The 23,574-nt window shown below is 38.7% G+C and overlaps 2 protein-coding genes and 1 long non-coding RNA gene across 3 annotated transcripts in view; 1 reads left to right on the top strand and 2 right to left on the bottom strand.

Annotated features, from left to right (window-relative positions):
* Positions 1–17: 17 nt before the first annotated feature.
* The window catches only part of LOC129408583 (uncharacterized), a 36,887-nt gene continuing 13,330 nt past the window's right edge, over positions 18–23,574 (top strand). The window contains exons 1-10 of the long non-coding RNA XR_008632020.1: positions 18–129; positions 534–635; positions 3,987–4,024; positions 4,544–4,897; positions 5,277–5,860; positions 11,038–11,167; positions 12,882–13,077; positions 18,466–18,637; positions 19,528–19,600; positions 21,666–21,722. This is a non-coding gene — a long non-coding RNA (uncharacterized LOC129408583). The remainder of the gene's footprint in view (positions 130–533; positions 636–3,986; positions 4,025–4,543; positions 4,898–5,276; positions 5,861–11,037; positions 11,168–12,881; positions 13,078–18,465; positions 18,638–19,527; positions 19,601–21,665; positions 21,723–23,574) is intronic.
* LOC110168362 (myeloid-associated differentiation marker-like protein 2) lies at positions 480–1,975 on the bottom strand. The gene has a single exon (XM_020933802.2). It carries the CDS (start codon positions 1,689–1,691, stop codon positions 768–770), a length of 924 nt encoding a protein of 307 aa, XP_020789461.2. The 5' UTR covers positions 1,692–1,975; the 3' UTR covers positions 480–767.
* On the bottom strand, positions 4,423–8,248 carry notum1a (notum, palmitoleoyl-protein carboxylesterase a). Its single transcript, XM_020935365.2, has 10 exons — positions 7,824–8,248; positions 6,727–6,779; positions 6,555–6,650; positions 6,198–6,258; positions 5,954–6,115; positions 5,661–5,852; positions 5,479–5,576; positions 5,204–5,351; positions 5,078–5,125; positions 4,423–4,843 (listed from the first exon to the last, which is right to left on the bottom strand). The coding sequence occupies exons 1-10, from the start codon at positions 8,171–8,173 to the stop codon at positions 4,540–4,542; spliced, it is 1,512 nt and encodes a 503-aa protein (XP_020791024.2). The 5' UTR covers positions 8,174–8,248; the 3' UTR covers positions 4,423–4,539.

Here is a 23,574-nt window from a genome sequence, read left to right as displayed (position 1 = left end):
GGTTTTGCCTCCGGGCCCGGGGCTGGTCGCGATCCTTTGCTATCATCTGCTGGCGAAAAGCCCAAAAAGCAAGTGCAGCCTGTTGGGAGAAAACAAGTGTGGACCACTCATTTTAAGTACCGTATCTTGGTAGGTGTCTTGTTTTAACAACATTGATCGTGTTTGTTTTCTGCTACTTAACAACAAGAGAACACATGGAAGATAGATGCGCAAGAAACTGGCTTCTCCACTGCTGGTGTGCAAAGAGCTATTCATGCTATTTAGCTAAATCAGTTTTTGTTCGTGTGTATTTAGTAGCCTATATTTCCATTCTGAATCTACTATTGATTAATTAAAAAATATATAATCAAATTATTAAATACATTAAAAATAAATAAAGTGAAATAGTAATTAAGTTTATTACCATGTAGCACATGACAACACTTTCACAACAACAATCTTCAGTGCAAAAAATGTATAACATGATGTATCTCCCTGTTACTGTAATACATATATTAATGTGATAGTACTGATTTAATAGTTTGCCACTCTAGGTCCACTGTGGCTAATACACACCATTCTCCCCTAAAGAAGAGCATTAAAGTACACACAGCAAACATGGGTGATGGATTGGCAAAGCCATCTGACTTTATCAGGTAGGTGCTAGCCTGAATTATTTAACTTAGCAAAATGTTCACTTATATATAATACTGCAGTCACCTACAGCGCTTTAGTGAGTACAGGGAACTGTGCTGTGGTAAAACATAAAAAATATAATGAAGAGTTTTTCACGCAGCTGATGCTGATGCTGAGGCTGAGACAAAGCGAATCCTTTGGGAGTAAATAAGATCAACAAAGTACAAAATCAGGTTAACATTTGTAAACACTGCCACCACAAGCTTAGTGTCCCAGGGACAGTTTCCTCTTGGGCAGTCCTCTGGGCGACTGGTGGTACCATACTTCTTATCAAAGCTGAAGATTGGCCAAGCAAGTGCTGTACTGAGGTACAGAATAACAGCAAAGAAGGTGTATATCACTACAAATCGATCAAAGGGGAAGCGCAGAGATGAGGTCCTGCCTGAAACAGTCACTATGATCACTACTACGGTGATTGTGAAGCACAGGCTGTACACCACCACACAGTACTCAGTGGCCATGTGGAGTGTGTACTCACTGTCATGAGCCAGGGCTCCAAAAATAATACAGGCCACAAAGGCTTGGACTACCTTTAATAACCCTGAGACTGTGGCCATATAACCCACCACAGCTCCAGGCTTAGCTCGTGTCAGAAACACCTCAACACCATAAGGAAAGCAGCAGATACAGGAGCAAACTGTCACTGCAATTCGGTAGTACAGGCTTTCGCAGCTCTCATCTTCACACTCACTTTCAATGAAGTAGACCGGATAGACCACTGAGGCTGTGATGTACATGAGTGTGGCCAACATGGCAAAGGCAACTGTGAAGTTATCCCAAGAAATCGGCATACATGCGTGCAGTCTTGTAATGTCCAATGTGAACACCACCAGAGTCACTGCAAAGCAAAAGCACCATACAAACATGCAGAAGGTCCCATAGGAGGCGCTGTAGCCTGCACTGTGGGCCACCAGGGCTATAATGGTGCAGCCCAGAAGCAGTTGGCTCATGCGAGTGAAGCCCAAAGGTGACAGTACGGCCTCTTTGTTGAGGTAGTGTCCTCCGTGAGCGTCCATGATGGCTCTGGTTCAGTCTGAGGAAACTCCTGACTCCGACCGTCTTCAGTGGTGTTCTCTGTGGGCTCCTTTCTCACGGGCCTCACCCTTCCTTGGTTTCTTTTTATACTTGGCCCTTAATTACAAAGTTTTCCTTGAGCTGGCTTTTGTAATTACAGTGTAGCATTCACTTAACTGCATCAGCTTGGTACCTTAGTCCTCCATATTTGCCTTTTTAAAGAAGAGCATTTTATTGTAAATGGATTGATTGCAGTTATCGTAGTTATGGCTTGTGAAAATGTCCCTTTTTTATAATGGTATTTTAAAGTACCTCTGCACTGTGCATTTCCAAAAGTTGAGTCTCCTTTGTTTTCTTGTCTTCCTAAATCATGAATATGTCCAGTGAATATCAAAGATCAGATTGTACTGCATCTCGTTTATATCCAATTCCAACACAACAGGTGCTCCACTTTGTTGTCCTGTCAATCAAACGTCCTGTAGCTCCTTGCAAGTGTTACATGAACAGTTGGAAAATCGGTTTGGTGCCCTCTCTCTTTGTCCTCCTCTGACTGTATGCTTGTCGCTTTTGGGTTTAGTGTCCTTCTCCTTTTGGCTTACAAAAACACACCCTCTCTCATGTCTGCCCCATGTGCAGTGTGTAGATTGGTGGTGGCCGAGCCCAGGGTTACACAGGCCTTGCAGTGCTATAAATAGGGGTCTATATTCCACAGAGGGGTGGGAGGCTGTGTGCATGTGGCCAGCGTCTGAGAGTCGTGTTTCTGGGAGCACCCTGAGTGGCTGACTCAGAGTAGCTTCAAGAGAGAAACTGGCATTTATACCCAGTATAATGACAGGGAGGCAGGCTAAGACTTCCATTAGAGGAATAAATTACACACAAGTCCACTGCCATGATTATACTTGAGAGATGACAGAATTGGATTGGAGACATGAGTTGGAAGTTGAAAAAGATTAGTAGTTTCATACAGTACCTTAATCTGTGACACTAGTATGCTTTCCCCCTTTGTTTTTTTTTGTGTGTGTTCTATGTATTTGTTCTGGTGGAGGGTAGTCTAGCTGCTTGTATCCTTGGATACAATCACATTCTTTAGCCTGGAATTTTGCACAATATGGTATTTAATGTCTCTTCATGGAGATAAGCACTTGATGCCACCAGACCAAGCTGTATGACAGATATGTGAAAAGGCAAGCCCTCTTATAGTAAGAATGCATGTTTTTCAGGCACTTGAATATGATTAGTTTAATGCCATTGTGGAAGATTGCAGGCAAAGCTATAACATGTCTATGGAGACAAGCAGGTGACCCACACCAGAAAAGTTGACAGGCATGACAAGTATGTTATACCTGACAAACTTCTAATTTTATTTTACCCAAAATATATAATTTTAAATAATTACAAAGTCAATTTGTACAGTACCCTATTCACACTGAAGTGTTCAAATGCATATTCTTTTGTCAGCTGATTGCCCTCCCCCAAAAAAACACAAAATAGCGTCCTCTGTTGGAGACCGATAGCCAATGTGCTAAATAAGACGGATATCAGCCAGTATATATTGGTCTATCTCTAGGCTGATGCCCACAAACATGAAAGTTCTTCTACTAAAATCGTGATGAATAACAACATTTCACTAGTCATTTATGCACTGTATATTCTTCAATAAGGTTGATACAAACACATGCAGTCAACACAGTTAACAAGCAGCAATATATTTACAATTTACAGAATCAATTCTCTGTGAAAATAGCAATTATAAATATGATTTACACAACAAAATAAATATGTAAATTACCAATGTAACGTTTTACTGTTAGAATATGTTACAGAATAAAATTACAAATATTCATTCCTTTCCTTCGAGCATGGATGATAGAGGTCTTAAAAATATTACATACAAATATCATTATATTATCTGTATTATGAAATATAAGGGGTTACTATATTGTACGCTTACAGAAACCTATACAATATACACAAATGTCACCCTTTAAATGTCCATTGCATTGATATGACTGTGGACCCTGTTTGTAGAAATAGGTGCTTAGAGGTATAAGAAGCGAGATTGTACTGGCACCATGCTCAAGAAGGCCCTTAGTACCATAAATTAAAGTGTGTAATCTTCACTATGGTGCCTTGTGATTGGTTTTCATATTATATATTACCTTAATATAGAAGTATAAATTAATATGTTAAGTGTAATAGTACATCATTTAGATTCAGTTCTGGTAATTAGGTTATGTTAGTTGGAACTCTGTTTTGTCCCTCTGTAATCCAGTGCTTTTCTCACCTCATCATACTAGGCCCATGTGTCCTTTGGATTCTGAAACTGTGATGAGATGTAAGTAATATACTCAGTTTAACTAAACCTATTTTTCATATGGTCTAACATTCTCTATAATTACTACATATTGTAGACAGCATCCTTAAATCACACACCTTTTCTTCTTCTTACAAACTGACAATGGCTTAAGATTATCTAAACCAAAAAAAACCCAAAAAAACATTATATATTAAAATATAAATATCCTTAAAACTGGATTACATTCAAACCTTTCTGTTTTTTTAACAAAGCACATAATTTATATTGTGTGTAGCAGAAAGTTGTGCTTTGTCACTGCAATATCTCATGGCTAGACTTGTTGCCAGTCGTGAGGAGCCATACCAAAAAACAAAACAAAGCAAAACGAACAAAAAAAACAAATAAAATGTGATGATAATGAGGTCAGTTAGGATTAAGCCAATAAAAGAATAGTTTTGACAAAAAGTTGGAGGTATCAGTTATAAAAACTGGCCATGAAGACCAGCGAGCCCTCTGCGGACTTAGCTTCAGGAAACTGTTTTTATGTTTTCGTTTTAGCTGCCACTGCTGAGCATCCCCAGAAGTTTACTGGGATCCATGCCCTGTTGCTGAGCCATCTTCTGCACGTCGAAGCCCATATGCATAAGGAACTGGATGACATTCATCTCCTGCCCAGTGAACTGGTCTCTGATGGTGGGACAGGTGGGATTACAGTGAGGCCATGGGCAGCTGTCAATCAAATGCACAGGACATCCTTTGGGTGGAGCCTTGTTGTTCCGGTGGTCCTGGAGGCTACGGTCCCAGCAATGCAGAGCGCGGGGCAGAGAAGTTCCTTTCACTTGTATGTCTATCCAGTACCTGCATTATGACACAAGAGGGCGCTGTCACTTCACATGTGTAAGGCTTTCCAAGGTCAGTATTTTCATTTAATTAGAGACCTAAGATTATCTTTGTTTGTGCCATTTGTTTTACAGTCTTGTAAATAGCATGTTATAATCTAATTTGATTCTCACATAAGGATATAAAATGAAACACATTTTCACCACTAAGTAATTTATACAATTTGTGAAAAAGAAATATTTCACTACTTACGTTCTTGTGATTACTTCATGTGATAGACATGCAGGAGCAAACATCGCCCTAAAACGCAAAAACAACTTGTGTGAAAACTTTTGATTATCCATTGGACAACATACTAATGGATAAAGTTGACCATACGGGACATTATTCAGTGTCTTCCTCAGTTCAATTCCCAGGTTTTGAATGTAACGCCACTGTCCTTCTTGCACAGGTTGGCCTGTCAGCTGAATGTTGTCCACTGTCAGCTGGGCTTCGTCAAACAACCACTGCACCACAAAGACTGGGCCTGGAGAGAAAAAAGTTATATTGCCATAAATGAATTAAATATGTAACATAGACAATATGGGCTCCATGTGTCAACAAGCAAGCTGACATTCTTATGCATGTGTGTTTTACATTGAGATCAAACATACTTTTTATTGATGAGAAGACTCTGTAACCAAAGAAACAGTTCCACTCCTCTCCTTCATAACTTTTTCTGCATCTCTCTGGGACTACTCCTCCCCAGTATCTGAAGGAAGCAACAGAGTCTAAGAATAAATAAAATGCATAACATTTAACCATATTTCCTGCATTGTATTTTTCATGAACCTACTTGATGCCTCGCTTGATGGTCTCGGTTGGGGAACAGCTGACTGTGTCCACGCAGTCAGTGAAGTGGTACTGCTTGTTATCCAGGAACCATCCCGAATCTGCAAGACCACGAACTTGAATAGAAGTATGCCCCAATCCTTCCAAAAGCTCTGCAACACGATCTACGTTCAGCAGAACTCCTGTACCTCCAGCGCTGTGTTTGTAAGTATATGGGTAAGATGATCATTGTAATGTCGTTGGTAAAATAGTAGTACATATATATTGAAATTAAATGGGAGAAATGTGGCAACCTACCTGCTTCCTGCAAGAAGAAGAACCTTTGCATTTTCTAGACCTTTATTTAGGAGGTCCTTTACCACTTCTTGAATAATAAGAGATCCCATAAAAGCATAGCCACTTTGTTCTGTTTTGGCCGAGGCACCACTCCACACATCGCTTGAGCAGTATGGAATAAATCTGTACAAACAACATAAAAATACTATGTTAAAAGTCTGTTAGAATTGTGTCGACTTTAATAAGCACACTGACTTAGACTTACACCATGTTTGCGTTCCACCAATGAGGGTTTTCCTCCGGGAGTGGAGACAGGATTCCTGTACCTAGAGCCACAGATTGACATGTATTATTAGTATTGTGGCACTCCCAGACACATCCTCTTCCTCCTCATCATCATTACAACATGGATTACAGTTATTACGCTGCAGGGCTGAGGGAGGTGTATCCTTTTCTACAGCAGCGGGCGCCAGGTAGTGGTATTGCTGTGGCATTATAACTGGGTATGGGAGATTAACATGTATAGTCCCTTTAATTAACAGCACATTAAAGTCATATCTGGGTGCTTATTTCACCACACTAGTCAGGATTTACTAACCCAATGAACAGAGTGAGTGTTCACCTGTTTTAGTTTGGGGCCACTTTGAGGAGCTCATCAGTCTCCTCATGGTCTCATACCGACTGTCACAGTTTTCTTTGTTGAAGCAGTACCATCCACCTGAACAAAAATAATGCAGATTTACATTTAGATGTAAAAATATCATTCATTTTTATTATTCTTTTTTTTTTCTAACCTTCTAAAAATATCAGCCATCGTCTGCTTCCACGAGATTCTTTCAAGTAATATCTACAAGAGACAAAAGGGTAAACTACAGTAGGTGTAGGAGATATTCATACAGGAAAATACATGACAAAGATGAATCTTGAGTCATAATGTAAAGACTCTGAGTTTTGTAATAGATAGTGTAAGTTTAAAATGATATGCAAATTATTATGTATGTCTACACAGATTAAGTCAAAGAGCACTATTGCTGCAAAAATAAATTACGTTATACAGGTCATCTAGGAAGGGTTAATGTGCTGACTGTGTTTCCTCCAACTTGAATGATGTGACTTAGGTGGCTGCCAAATATGAGCGACCTTTAACAAAGTACATGTGTTATGTCTGAGCCTCTTTGAAAGACTTCTGTTATTGCACATTAGAATTTATGAAGCATTAAAAAGACATTGATTTTTTTCACAGTTGGAGAGCCAGTATTGATGACGTTTGGTCATAAAGACCATTTTTATTTGACTGTGGTGACTTCATCTATGGAGATCGTTACTGTCCCCCTGGATTAGCAATGAATGCTATGAATGAAGTCGCCATCTGCCAGGAACTGGGTGCCTCAGAACATCCAAGAGCTTTCACAGGCCAGCACTTTGGGATTTAGAAGGAATTAGTCCACTCACTAATTCCACATGCATTTTAATGCATTTACGACCATTATCAAAGAATACATTCAGAGCTTGACTTGCATTAATGCTATAATGTACCAGAAGGAATGCCTATTTAATTTACATACTACTTTGTAAAGATAGATCAATACACGTTTAAGATGTTTAATCGTCTCCTACAACAAATAATTTTATCAAAATTTCAAATTTTGCTCGGTGTAAAATATGTAACATAGATTATCACACTGCTTCAGTGGAAGAACACGGTTGATCCTAAAATGCTTTATTAAGTTTTCTCGTTTGATCTGGTGTTTTCAACATTTTATATCCGCCGTATTAGCACAGACTGCAAACTTTTTTACGTTTGTCATGTACCTTGAGTTTATGTGTCAAACGCTGAAGCATTACCCTAGCTGCGAACAGGTGTTCCTAAACTTGAGAAGGCTCCACGTACCCTGCAGGGCTTCCATCGTTGCAAGTGACTGATGTATTTTCCAAAAGATTTAACTTCATGTCGTAGTCGAGCTTTTGCGCAGAGCAAGGGTAGAGGGACTGCGCCAGGTTCTTCACTTGCGTCATGAAGTTATCCATGTTCTCTTCAACTGCGGTGAAATCCAGCGGGAAGCTCTCGGTGGCCTCCCCTCGGTCCGCGCGGTAAGTGGGAGGCGGTGATGAGCGACGCGGTTGTGGGTTGCGGCCACCACGGAACCTCCGTGCGCAAAAAGCTCCGGACTGCATCAGTACCAGCATCAGCACAGAAGACGAAAGCACTCTAAAGGCTGTCATTGGGTTGGCTTTTGGCATCGTTCTCCCAGCTGCTTCACAAATGTGTAAACAGGTTGAATTGCGCACGGTTTTGGATAACACTTATCCGTTCCCCAAAACGCACCAGGTCGATTTTAGTCCTAAGTGATATGTGTCCCGTAACTGTCGCTCGTCCAAGTCATGCGCTGCAAAACAGAGCACGCACGAGCCAGAAAGACAACACTCGTGCCATGCGCTTGTATTTTTTGTATTTTATTCAAACTTTCCCCCCTCGTTTGTCCTCCCAGCCAATCGCTGGAGCGGGGCAGGACTCAGGCAATGATCGAGCGTGGCAGACGTCCCCTATCCATCTACCCCCTCTGAATTTATAGTGGGAAAAAAGTCCGTGCGTTGGGTCCTTTTGATCCACGTTTTTTCATTTGATGTGGTGGCTTTTATTGGCATTGAAATTGCCATTTCCCACTCGGCCACAAATTTATGAAGTGAGAATACGCATCTTGTTACACACTTGCTCTGAAATCAAGCGAAAATAATGCACTACAGCATAGAGTTTAGTTTGTCTTTTTCAAGTGTATTATCTTGGAATTTAGCCTCTAAACAATATTGTGAACTCTCATAGGCTTATCCATTAGCTAGTGATTGCCTGAGCTGCTTGTGTATGTTTAAGAAAGAACTTCTTTTTTTTTTTTTTATTCATGCAGGGCCTCCTGAGATCAAAGCAACCATCACTCTTTTTCTCCAGTCTCTCCTCCCTCCCACTGCTGCCTCTTCCAAAGTCTTTTGCTCTACTGTAGGCTATATTTTAAGCCAAACTGAGCATCCTAATGTGAAGCCAGCTTTCTAGTTTGAAAATGAACAGAATTTGCAGACACAATAGCTTTTGAAGATAGTTAAATAACAATTTAACAAAAGTGGTCATCTAAAGAATGTTATGCCCTTTTAAAGACATAACTGTGTCCAAACTAGGTAGAGCCCCATGCTTAATCAGCTTGCCTGAAGGATGTTGAAGTGCTGTGAGCCAGGTAAGATGGATATGAAGTCACCAGCACTGATGGTATTCATTGAAAACTTCAAACAGATGCTTGTATAGATTAAAACATGTGGTAGGGCCCGCAAGCAGAGGCTCTGCATATCGAGCATTGAACCTATAGTCACTTTGACCCATACATACCTCCCTGTTTTATCACACATCATTTCCAAAAATGTAACCCTTAAATCACTCTCAGATGGATGCTAGCTTCTGGCACCCTCACTACAGTGGGGAGATGCTCTGACTCTGCATCAGAGTGTCCTATTAAGCAAGAGCATTTAGGTGAGATGATGACTGAGACTGAGGATTAAAGTGTAATAGCATTTTACACTTGTTGAATTGCCCCATGAAACCATCTATGCATCTAACAGAACAAAGAGCTGCTTTGGTACAACCTCCACTGTTGGGCATAATTACTCCAAAAATATCAAAATTTTGCACATCTGCAAGTCTAACAAATGTATTTATACCTGCTACTACTAATACAAAATGACCCTGTATGTCATTTAGCTGTGAGTTTTGCAGTAGATCATGAGTCTCAGATGAAATCAAATGCAACTGCAACCTTGGAGGAACCTGTTCTTTTCTTCCATTAAGTCTTTATTCATCTCCATTAATAAAGCAGCTTCAGCCTTGCTGGTCTCAATGGATTAATCCTAGAATTGGGTCATTTCAAAATGACCCAGCTGTTCTGATGGCGTCCCCCCAAAAGTGCCCCCTTTGCCCCCTCTAGCCCCCCTCACCACTCCAGGCCTCCTGTGAAAGTCAAAGCCTGTCTTTCATCTCCGATCAGTTGCATGTGCCCTCTCAGATCCACAGGTTTTACTGCTTAAGTCCAGGCTGGCAGCATTGATCATGTGACCATTCGCCTGCCTGATACATCAGAGCTGTGTCAGTTCTGCTCACACATTCCCCTCTTCCCATCTCTCTCCTTGTGCCTGTTAGTTTTGATTCGCACATGCTTTTGTCCAGGGTCCATCCACGATCATCAAATCCTGCAAGTTGGAACTGTTAGGTCAGGTTACATCAAAGAGATCAGGAGGGATCAGCCTCTTGAAAGGGACAGGCTCTGGCTCACATCATCAGAAACAGGTGGAGGTCCTCATTGGAAGAACAAAGCAAAGATCACCATCCATAAAACTTTTATATATCATCGAAAACTTTCTTTTAAATTCCTGAAAATTGCCACCCTAAGAGGAGCGTGCACAGTAGACAGTCAAAGCCTAAAACATATGAGATCAGGTTAGGGATTGGGATGGCTGAAACGCAGCTGTAAATCCCATAAAGGTCACAATAGCAAAGCCTCAGACTTAGTGGTATTATGCCACAAAGTGTTTAAGTGTGGAAATCTGCTAAAAGCCTGGGCAAAAGGGGATCCCGAAGACTGCATAATGCAGTCCAGGTGATATGAATTAGAACGAAGAATTGTGGTCTTAGTTCACTTGTTTTATTTATTTATTTTTATTTCATTTTATTTTTTTCTGAAATCATATTGAAATGTATTTATCATTTAGAGCTTTACCTAACCATTATAGAACATTTGTGACCTAAAGTACTTTATCTCACTATACATTTTTTGTCCAAATATGGCACTGTTTATTATAAATTGTTAGTAGCTTTTTTTAAGTTTGATTATTTCTTTATCCTGTCTATGCTTATAGTAGAGCATTTTATTCCATTGAAAATCCACAGCTTCTGTTTTCTGTCACGTTAAGACAAATCTCCCAGAGCAGGCCTTTCTTCTTAATTTCATGTCATTCTGAGCCTATTGTTTAAAACCCCAAACAAGAAGCCTCAAACAAGGTCTTTTGGGTGTTAGCATGCCATTGCAGTGCCCCGCTTTTATGTGCCTGTTCCATTTGATATTTTCCAGGGAATCTGTAAACAGCCTTGATCCTGACTTAAGTCAAGAGGTGCCACCGAAGCCCATGGATGTAAAAGGTCGGTGCTTGAGAGAGAGCAAGGAGCCGCATGAAGACATCTGTCCAGCAGGCTCTCATTTCGTAAGGCCGTCTATTGGTTACAGATGATGCCTTGTTTGATAAAAATGAACTCTTTCAAGATAGGACATAGCTTTTGCATTTGGGGTCTCTCTGGCACCAGGGGGGAACCAAATATTCCTACTATTTCTAGTCAGCTGTTTACCCTTTCATCTGTAGTGATTGCTGAAAATAAGCACAGGGAAGGGTTGTGTATTTAAAGAGTTTAATAGAATGCCAGAGGATGCAAGAGAAGTGCGTGACCTTTAGGAAGTACCTTTTTGTTCTCATTTAGAAGTTTTCCATTCGTGCCATGTCTGAATCATCATGCACAGAGCTACCATGCTATGTAGCAAAAGAGTAAGGGAGCAGAGCCAATTACTATACTAAACCTGCTATTATTACCAACAGAAAGGCGACAGTCATCTTTCCTTTGCATCTCAGAGGAGACGAGAGGAGAATGAATCCTTGGAAGTTTATGTCTCAGATTTGCCAAAGGACACGGAAAAGCCCTTATTACAGGTCATGACAGTATAGAGCTACAATGCATTATTCATTCTGTCCTGTAGCCCTATTTGAAATCCACACCCTGCTGTAAAACATAGTCATTAGTCTTTTTTATTTTTTATTTTGACAATATATCGTACAGTAGAAAATATGACTAAAGGGATTAGGGCTAGTTTAAAGATTTAACCATCTAAATTTAATCTGGAAAATCAGTCGTCATGGTAAACCCCCACCTACTACTATGAAAGCCTTGTCATGTCATGAAGTCTACTTGATGAATAATGACACACTCTTAGCACCAATAAGCCATCTCCACTTTTCCTCTGAATGGGGAAAGGGAGCTCCTGTAATTGAAGAAGACAATAGTGAGTGCCAGTCGGTTGGTCTGGCCTCTACTACCTGCTTTGATGTCATATTTTGGTCTATAGTGGGCTGTGGCAAAGAGACACCCATCGTCGCCAACTGTCTGACAGGCTGCCTTTCATCATAATGACATCACTTGTTACTTAATTATTTTCCATGGCTTCTTCCAGGCCTGGGAGTTTTCACCCAGGAATCTGAAATCATCATATCCACATTTACACCCATAGTTAAGAACGGTGCTGTGGTGTACCATTTATTTTCAAATCTGCATACACTAAATGTCACTTCAAAGGACTGAGAATATTCATGTTGGCTTTTATGCTGGATACCACTTAAATATGGTGGATTAGGGCCCATTTCTCAGTAATCATACATTTGCTGCCCCTCTCAAACATGGACTTTAAAAATAGTCTTTTTTTCAACCATGTTCATCACTTATGTGATCAATACACTATATATATATATATATATATATATATATATATATATATATATATATATATATATATATATATATATATACACACACACACACACACACACAAGCAGGTGTATTGAATTTGATCCTGAGATTGGTTCATACACTCAATTTTATTCATATCATTAAAGATATGCATGAGTACATCTCTCTAAATTGGCTTTATTCAATAAACAGTGAAGGGTTGAAAGTATAAATGCAAATGAAGCAACTTTTCCATAGACCTTTGGCTCCAGGATATGTCAGAGGGCTGACATTTTACATCTAAAACCTTTTAATCACTGGCTGTTGTCCAAGGTGTTTCTCGTCCTTCTAGGTCAAAATGAGTTTGAACTGACTAACAATGGCAGTTAAAAATTTAATAATCTTTTTTATCTTCCACATTCACAGGATGGCCTCCTGTCCTCACCTGTTGGTCAGATGCTGCCCACATCACACAGTCTAGTCTGGGATCAGGAGGTGTCTGCGGGCTCCTGACCATCCCCTGACTGGAAACTGACGACGAGGTCTTTCAAAGGATCGCTGTCTGTGTTTGTTTATATTCAGAGAGGATGTCCAGATTGGCTGCATTTCATTGGAGATTGAGGTAAAATAGACACTACATACCTCTTTGAAGTATAGAGATGTACACAAAGATGCACACAAAAGACACTGTCAATGTATATGGTGGGAATGAGAATTAACAAATGAAATCTTTGTTTTTGAGGTCACGTTGTGGTTGGCTTGTGGAAACATTTATTCAAAACAAGGTACTATATCCATTTGGGAATATGGTGAGCCTCACCCTCTTTCCTTTCTCCTGTGGCCGGAAGATAGTGGTCATTTATGGGAAGACAGAAGTGTTAGTCAGGTTTTACTCACAAGTACAAAAGCTATCAGAAGAATACCACATCTCATGTTTGTTGATGACTAAGGAGCGCATAACTTCTATGCCTTTGATCGCTTCATGTCCTTGGTATCTGCCTAACATGGTTTTGGTTAGTCAATGAGCTGCTTTTGTGATGAGGCAAAAGTTGTAGTAAATAATGTTGTAATTGCTAAGTAGTAATGGAGTGGAGAATAATTAGGAGTGTATAAAACCAATAGAAGAAATTCCTTCAGCGTGAATGCCCTCACATCTGGATGACAGGTGCAGCCCCTAATTCTAGTGTGCAACAACTTTCTCTCTAATTAACTTATTGAAGTGAGAGTGGAGTTAAAAGAGTTTGGTGTGAGTTAACCATAAGAAAAAGGTCTGTTTATCCTTGTAAAAAGCATACTCACACCAGGCAGGTACAAGTAATAGTGAACAACTGTAATACAACTGTGAAGCGTAACCTGTTCCCTTTGAAAACCAGATGAACATCGGCCGGGTCTCACACAAGTCATTACACCTTCAAAGGTAATTAACACATGGCTTTTGTTTGGACCCTATGAGCCCCAGATTATGTAGGTACAGATGGTCAGGGGAATGGATGACAGATACGAAGAGCAAGGTGTGCTGGGATGTGCTTTCATGTCAGCAGGAAGTGCTTGACCTCTGACCCCTGCGTGACCTCAAATCGCGGCTGTCAACACCACTTCCTTGAGCGGCCTGTAAAGATTAACATGTGGTCAGAGACAGGAGGCCTCCAGAGCTCCGGGTGATGAGCAAAGTGTGTCAGCTGGCAGGTCCCAAAACAGTCACTGGGTTGGCATGGCACCCGTACAATGTTGTGTTAGCCTGCTGCATGTACAGGTAAATAACCCCAATTTATTTGTAATCCAGCACTGGTGGTCTATATTTTGGCCAGTCCCAAGCAGAGTTAGATTTGAAAATGCTTCTAATGTATACATTTGCAGCTCAAAACAAGAGATTTCAGTTATCAAACTTAGGCCTGTCACAATAATAACTATATCGATTTCAATATATGAAAAATGGAAAAAAAAAATTTGGGAGGGGGGAGTCAGTATTTATCACGTTTGCATTTCTTTGCCCTAAAGGGAAATTTTTGGTTATTTTTGGGCAAAACCAATTATAATTAAGACACTAAAAGTTGAATACATAAGTTCTATGACTCATTACAGATGGAAACTAGAATGTAGTTTTAGAATTGTTTTTGTGTTTTCAGTCTTCTTTAGAGTTATTGTGTCAGTGACATAAATTAATTTCAGTATTATCATTTATTGTCTATATTTACTTCAATATGTTGTACTTCAGAATTTGTTATCATGACAGGCTTAAGCATAATTTCACTAATATCAGATACAATCCTTGTTTTGTTTGCCCAGTGATTCAATTGGTTTAGACATTGAAGCTGGTATCTTGGCTGTGGCCTGTTAAACATTAAATAATCTCTTTTTAAAAAATCAAATAAGTTTAGCTTGTGATATTGTTTTACAATGTCCATTCTAACATAATTATTTTAAAAGCAATTTAAAAGGACAAAACTGTAATATCAGGATTAAACATTTTACATAAGATTTGACAGGAAAATATGATCAGAATTACAAAATATATTTAGAATCTGTCACATGTATATTATTTCTGAAGTTATTTGCTATTTTGCTGCAGTTACAAACATCAACCAAAAACCCCACTCCTCTCTACAGTTAAATACGAGCGATCTGGAGCAGACACTTGGACGTGTGGGTCAGGAGTCTGTCTCAGGAGAGTGTTTGATGATGGCGTTTTATTGTTTCAGAAGGTCAAGATCTTCAAAGCTGGCCCTCTGTTCTCTGCGGGGCGTCCGGGCAGCAGCTGTCCGAGTACACTCCGCTTTGTGTTTTTATATGAGAAGAGGGCTTGGTGAGGCGCACTCCCACAAGAAATGTTTTTACTGGGGGGTAGGCACTCAGCGGACGCCGTAATATTGTTGTTTTGCCCTTTTGTGCAGATGAGTGCTGCTGAGTGTGTGAATGGGACACCACAGCTCTTATGTCGGAGTAGAGTGGAGCTGTCACAATACTAAAACTTGATTTTTGTTTTACGAAAAACCTTGTAAATTACATACGTTCACATACAAGTCCTATACAGTGAGCCGCTTGTCTCCTTTTCTCCTCCTTATTCCTCAGAGCTTAATCACAACTGTATAAATAATTTTTATATCATTTTAAATCTGATAATATATTTTTTATTTTCCCATGTGGTATTACTACGTACTGTTATTAAGTTTTTTTTTATTAATACTTGCTTAAATGAGTCACTAATTTTGATTCTAGCTTTAGTATTGCTTAGTATCTTTTTTTTTTCTTTTCTTTTTTTTTTTTTTAAACAAATTAATAAATTTTTATGTTCTTGCTTCTACTACCTGCCCAAGTCAGACACCATATGTGTAGTGCTTGTGCCAACATTAAGCTCTTAAGTGAGACTAAAATCAATATGCAAATCATTAGATGCTAAGTGTATCATTGAGTACACCTTATTCTCTAATAAAAATTGATGAATTTGTCTGGTATGCTGGAATTTCATTTGCTTTGGCAAGAAGAGAGATAAAGTACATAGTTCTGACTTTTTTGACAGTACATCAAGTTCATTTTGGGATAACCTAGCAACTTTTCTTCACAATAACTTTCTTGTCGACGCAGCTTGGAAGTTTAAAAATCAAAGAACTTCAAAGGGCATGTGCAAATATGGATGAATTAGGCAAGATGGCTGCCATCCCTCATTCTGTTTACTCTATAAAAGGACGCGGTGCCACATCGTTCCATTTTGAGAATGAAACTTCAAACTATAAAAGTGACGCACAAAGTAAAATAGGAACACTTCAGAATTGCAACTTGCATCTACCTCAAATTCAAAAGGGAGAAGATTTATTATTTGTTGCAATACACAATATAATGGGCCTACAGGGACACACACGCAGTTGGGTAAACCTTGATACTCCCGATTTGGAAAAGTTCACACAGTGTTTCTTTGACCTCTTGGACCCTTTGGACTGACCACCCTGAAATGCTGACTTTTCCCGGGCTTGCTGTGATGCTGCTCCACCCGCGGCCTTCATTCATGACAGGATGTCCTTCTCCTTTGCCCCCACCTGTTTTCACTCCAGTCTGCTCACTCGGGTTTTCCACAAGTGGCCATGCATTTCATCTGCGCGTTTTGTAGCGCTGTAGACTTGTTGAAGGCCAGCAGTGGCTCAGTGGTAGAGTTTGCCCTCTAACCCAAAGGTCAGTAGCTTCTTTCATTGTATAGCATGCTGTAAATGTTGTCACAGAACCCCAAAATGTAGTAAGATGGCTCAACCAGAGGAACAAAACAATGTTATTTTTTAAACATTTCTTTCCTTTAATCCTTATCCTCTTGAAAGGCACAACAATGATGTCAAACTGATTAAGAAGAATTGCCAAACTTTGGTTTGACTTGTTCTTTGTCTTGTTCATTAGTTTTTGGGGGTTCCATTGTCTAAAAAGATTGCTTGCATGCCATAATGCTCCTTTCTTGTTCTAAAACAACTAAAGATGTCAGACATCAAAGCTGCTCTTTGGTTAATAAAGGAAGACCTCAAATATCTTCCATTTGGTTTGACATGGTCTTGGGTTTCACCAAACCAAGAAAAACAAGGGCAGACTAAAATGATGCTATTTTGTTTGTTGTTGCTGGCTCTTTAAGATAAAGAGGTTAGACAGTGCAACTTGAGTCTTATCTTTGATCATTTTAGTTGTAATTATTCAAAGATAGTCATGTCTGTACCCCTCTTTAAAACACTCCTCTGCCCTCACTGTCCCCTCTCCTCCAGCCTGATTATGACAGCCAGTCCTTTGGCTGAAACAACAGTTTGTCAAAAGCACCCACTCCCTTTGAAGTCCATGTCCGTCAGTTGTGTTTCGATCTTGAGCTGAGCGTTGGCCCTTGACCCCTGGTGATTACTTCCGTGGTGCAGCCAAGCAGAGATAACTGTAAAAGTGAGCCTTTGATATTCACTTAAGAGAAAAGTCTGGAGTCTTTAGGGAAGTACAACAGCTTGTCTGCCCCACATACACACACACCCCCACATACATAGATACATACATACATACATACATACATACATACATACATACATACACCTTACACCTTACACCTACTGCTACTGGTAATAAACTATTTGAGAAAAAATCAAAAACTGTTCAACACCACTACAGCTACACATACTTGTACTTACAGTAAACACACATTTGAAAAGTTAGCAGTGCCTTTGTGTAGGACTAATTGGTACACCTCTTAATCTGAACAATCCTACTGAAATATTTTGTAAAGGATTCATTTGAATTTAAAGCTGCATTAGCCAGGCCAATGTTTTACCTGGTAAAATGTAAAAACGTAAAATAAAAATGTATAAAAATTCCCCAAGTGTTCCCTTATGTAAATTCTGTTTTTTGCTCTAAATGAAAAATTTGTTAGAACTAGAAATATGTTAGACAGGCGAAAATGCCTACTTCCTGCTTTCATTGTTTAGACTTTAACAACAGCAGTTGTAACATTCATATTTTCTAAACATACTGGGGTTCTAAACATACAGGGTTACAGTTTCCCTCAACAAAATGTTATCTCAGCAACATTCAGTTTTATATTCAAAACTGAAATTGTGAACTGATGTGAAACTTTCTGAATGATATGACTACCTGAGCCCCTGTTCAGATACATGTTTGCATCGAATGATGAAACTAAACCAAGTTTCCAAAAATGTGCTAAAACATTTGAAAAAAAAAACAAAAAAAATCTTTTATTGGCTTGTCTCTCTACAAAGTGTGCTGACACGTTCCACAGAGCCACACACAGACGTGAGAGACAAATGAAGATGAGCAGATGAGTTTGTGAAGTCCACTGACTCTCTTTCTATCCGCTGCTTAAATTATGGCCCTTCTTATTTCACTCTATACTTGCAGTAGGCTGTGGTATTCTCTCCAAAGAAAAGGACATGTCTAAAGAGTGGTGTGCCGGACTGGATGTCAATTTCCAGCTCAGAATAGTAAACACAAAGCCTTGTAATTAGCGCTGTTCTTTTGTCATCATTACCTCTAATTTCTTTTTCAGCACAACGTGAAAAGCCTGAATCAAAGGAAGCCGTGGAATGTGTTGGGGTAAAAATGAACATGAAATGAATGACGACTGCTTAGAGGGCTCTGACTGTGTGTGTCATTGCTCTTTTTAGACCCAAATAACACAGCAGGTTTGTCAAGCTAAGGAGAATACCACAGTGTCACATGTGAGTAGATCAAATGTGCATAACAAAGTGATCTTTGAGCTCCCTTTTCACACACACATGCTTTTTTGTAAACCCTGAAAGGTCCTAAATTTACTTCTGTGACCTTTTCGCTATGATACAACGTTGTTACTGCATCAAAAACATACCCGGTGTTATGTTTTGTTTCAATCAAACTGTTTGAATAACCTTTTATTATTAGTCTGGCTACATCTCCAAAGCTTAAAATGCTCAATTCCACATTGTGATGTCATGAAGCAGTAGTTTTTATGTTAACAGCTACGTTTTACCTCTTGTTCTGTAGGGAAGGCATTTAAAAACAAAGTGGTGCACTTCCTGTATTACCGCATGACAACAACCGCATGAGTGTTTTCAGTTTGAGAGAAGAACTGTGAAGAAATATGCAGGGTTTGTGTGTTAAACATGTGTGAATGAAACAAAACACAACTTTGGGTATGTTTTTGATGAGGAAACAACATGACATGGCAAGGATCTGAAAATATTGTAATATGGGGCCTTTAAATTTTCGTGGCAGTGTACATGGTAGTTCTGACCTAAAAATGCTTCTATTGTGTTTTTATTTATGTTGTACAGTTGTTCTATCAGCCATAACATATTAGCATTTCTATGTTGTTACATCTACATCACTGAACTATACCCAAAAGATTTTATTTTATTTTTTTCCAGGATACCTTGCCTACCAGTTTATCTATTTATGTTGGCTATGTTCTTCTTTTTTTTTTTTTTCCTTAAGTATTTCATCATTTTTTTTATTTTAGCCTGGAATTTGTGACAGGGCTCTTACTAATACCTATAATAAAATACTCCTGACGCACATAAAAGCATGGCTTGATAAACCTTTCAAATCTTAATTTAACATAATGTTATTTCAGACAGTCACCTCAGGGAGGAGCTGCTACTGCCCAGGATGACACTGCTCTGTCACCTGTCACCTCCTCACTCTTTGTAAGTCCCATCTATGTATATAAAAAAGATCATGTGGCATTACAGCGTTCTTAAGAGAATAGTTAATAGTTAAAAGGAGTGAATTCTTGCACTTTATCAGTCAATGTTTCTACCTGGTTTATGGTCAGTGTCGTCATAATTACCAGGCCAAAACACATAAAAAGTTTAGTGTCTTCTCTGTCACCATAATGAACTAAGCCACATGATAACCAGAATATGGCAAATTTGTAGACTAAATCCTCAGCAAATAATAAAACCACTTAATCGTCCATAGAGCTATAAACAGTCCCTGCCCTCCATCTGAAATTATGACATCAACTTCTGAAACATCATGAATACAATCTTTTTGATTTGTGCTGTCTGCCCCTCCACTTTTCAGTTTAAGAGTAATAATTACATTGACGTGTTCTTTGATCCAGTGGAAATCCTAAGAGAATAATGTCATGTAATGGATGAGTATCATTGAAGTGACTCCCTGTCTTGTGCCGCTGAACCATAAATAATTTGAGAGCTACCATGGTAACACCTCTCATGTAAACAGTCTCAGCACCAGCGGCCTGCCACTGATCGCTACTTTGTTTAAGGTTAGTGTCGGGGCAGAGGGGACTACTTGAGGAGACGTAACTCTGGAGATTCCTTTCATGTTACGGAAAAGCGATGGACCTCTGTAGTAGTTTATTGCTGGTGTGATTTTTAAAAGCGTCCGTCCAACTCTTTGAAGTGAGAAGTGGTCTGTTTTTCCTCTGCTCTGGTGTCACCACTCCTTTGGTTCATTTCTGCTATTCAGTCTTTTTATTTAATGTTGAAATATGATGAACTGATCCAGCCTGAAAGTTATGGAGATGGGTGTAGAGCAGGTGGTGACATATAGAGACAAAGACACCATTATTGTGACTGATGGAAGTTTTTCAACCTCAAATGACCTCAAACTACGCAGAAAACTCTTGCTAAAATAAGTTATATTTTTATGTTGCAGTGCAGGTCTTTACACTAGTCATTTACAGCCCTATGCGTGTTATGGGCTAAATTTCACATGTTTGTATCTTGCATTGTCATATTGTTCTATTTACAGATGATTTGCCTTCAGCGTGTCTGCTACTACAGTGGAAATAGAAAATGTTGACAGTATAAGATCATGTTATCAATTATGCTGAAAACTGACCCAAAAATAACATTTTACTTTTTCCTTAAATAAATATCTCAGGTTTTGGCAGTATTAACAGAAAATTTGGCTAGTTGTACTTAGTTAATTTAATTTTTAAGTGAGTGAATACTTAACTTTGCTTAAAATATGCCAATGTAAAATTATTTAAAAGAATACTTTTTATAAATATGTTGCGTGCTCCTCCCACTTCTCTCTTTTTTATTTCCACTTGACTCTAAATTGTAAAAAGTCACACAAGTGGTGTTTCCAAGCATTTACATAGGGCACCTTCTACTTTTATTGCATTTGTGTAATTTTAGGATCAGGACTAAAAGGATTTCAAAGAGACATGCCATTGTTGAATTCATTCCAATAAATGCTTGAAAAATATAAATAGTTGTGGGCAGACAGGCTGGTATTGTCTTATGTGGCCGTGTTCATTGTACTAAATATGTCCAAACGTGACAATCTTTGTTGATTTTAATGTAGTGGTAAATTTGTGTTTACACAGAGGATCACCCTTGAATCGAGAGTTCACTGTGTCAAGCGGCCCTATAAACTTCTGTCTCTAATAAAAGTGTCTCGTAGTGGTTTGTTTTTGTCCTCGCTGTTTTTTCTTACTCTACCATCATGATTTTGTATAAGTTTAAGTCTACTTTTAACCCTGTTCTTATTGCTCTGCTCCCAAGAAGGCCAAGTTCAAATTGTATCCTATAGCGTCCAAGTGAGCAGTGGCCAGAGGAGGGTGACCTTTTTATGTATTTGTATAGGGAGCTGTGGCCATGCTGATCATCAAAAAACAACATCAACAGCCCAGCTACAAAAAGGGACTGAAAACATGATACAGTCCACAGTGTTTGAAACGTTAACTAAAGAAAACAAGCTTCCTAATGGTTTTGTATTTATGTATTTTCTTTGCAGGCTTTGAAGTCCAAGCTCTCTTTGCATGCCAGCCCCGGGCGAACTCAGAAAATAATCGTAAGTAACAAAATGTAAAGAATGTAAAGAAACGACACTATCCATTCCAAGAACTAAGAGGTAAAGTGGACACATCTATTGCAGTTTAAAGAGGGAGGTATTTGGAACTTTCTACCATTTTATAATATTGTTCCCTCATCAAAAATATGCTTGAAGAGGTTTTATATGTCATCCATGCATGTTTGACAAATCTCCAGAAATATACAAAAGCACATTACAAAACAATATACTACAGCTTTACAAACCTGATGGGATATGCAGGAGTTTCATTAGTAAAATGCACGCCAATTGTAATGTGATAGTGCTATGAAGGGGGTGTCACTTCTGACTTAACATCAAAAACGTTTTACATTTTCAAAATAATAAAAATGAACATGGTCATCTCAATAAGTTGTGTGTTAGCAGTTAATTAATTATCATATCATGCTATTTTCTATTTTTTTTATAATGATGTTTCCTCATCAAAAATATACCTGGAGTTTTGTTTTGTTTCATTCACACAAACTGCATATTCCCAGTTTGAGTTTGAGTTTTTCTTACTCAAACTCTCAAATGTAAAACACTCTGTTCCACCTTGTGATGTCATGTGGTAATGGAGGAAGTGCTCCTCTGTGTTTTTAAACTCCATACACCTTCACTAGAATCATTTAGAAGATTTCATCCTCAGAACTGCTAGTCTGTACCAAAGTAAAAATAAAAAATAAAAGGTAACTATTAACTTGAATACTACTGCTTTATGACATCACAAGGTGGAACAGAGCACTCAGGCATGTGTAAATAAAACAAAACACAATTCAAGAAGGAGGTAACATAGCTTAAAGCTCACAAGAGTCAATTTTGCTTAAAATAGGACCTTTAATACCCCAAAGAAGTAAAATATACTTTCTTTAAATATGATAAATTGCACAAAGCAATTTTTATCTAAGTTTTTGCTTGTGTGGCAACCATCGAAGACAACTGTTGGCTTTTGGAGTACCACCAGACTTAAACCAGGTCTGAACTGGGGCCAAATTAAGTTTACGACTACACAATTACTATACTAGTTCTAAAGCAAAACCTAAAGAGGACATAAACCAGTATTAAATTGACTCTAAATTTAGCAAATATTTGAACTGCTGAGGAACCCATGTAGGAGTTTATGCATAATCAGTGGCACTTGTTCCACAGTTTGAGAAACACTGCTCAAGGTCTTGTAACGTCATGTTTAAATGAAAATAAATAGCTTTGTCCTTTGTGTATTGTACATAGGATCTCAGTGGAGTAATATGTCATTTACTTGGGGACGACAGAGCTGTGTACATAGAAGATTTCTATTCAAATATACAGACACTCTGCTCATTGTACAACTCCCACGCATTAGATAGTGATTGCACTACGGCCACCCAAGCATTATGTTCATCTCGGAAAATGGTTGGGAAAAGTTAGAAGAGATTAGTATTAATCATAATCAAATATTGTAATTTCACTTCACTTTTTGTAACTAGAGATGGCAGATACATCAAAAAGTAAATACTATCAAAATTTTTGCCCTAGAGATATGCTAAATTTGAATACTGAATATATAATCTATAATTAAAACTATTAAAAGACAACAAAATGAGCTGAGCCTTGTATTAAGTGATAAACAAAGGTATAAAGTGATTTTTCTATACTTAATTTTGTGGTAGCATACATTCACGTTTAGTGTGATACTTGAATCTCAACTATGACGCTTCCAGGCTCATACCTGATGCACTTAAAAATATGTATCATCTGAATTGTATAATGAATAAAATTACCCACCCCTAGTTGCAGTTAGACTTGGAAATGGAAATTACATAGACACAGTAGTTCACACATAACAATATGTTTA

Source organism: Boleophthalmus pectinirostris, unplaced genomic scaffold, assembly GCF_026225935.1.
Source record: "Boleophthalmus pectinirostris isolate CB_2022bp ecotype Guang Dong unplaced genomic scaffold, ASM2622593v1 HiC_scaffold_17, whole genome shotgun sequence".
Taxonomy (NCBI): Eukaryota; Metazoa; Chordata; class Actinopteri; order Gobiiformes; family Gobiidae; genus Boleophthalmus; species Boleophthalmus pectinirostris.
This window is presented reverse-complemented; position numbering and strand designations above follow the sequence as displayed.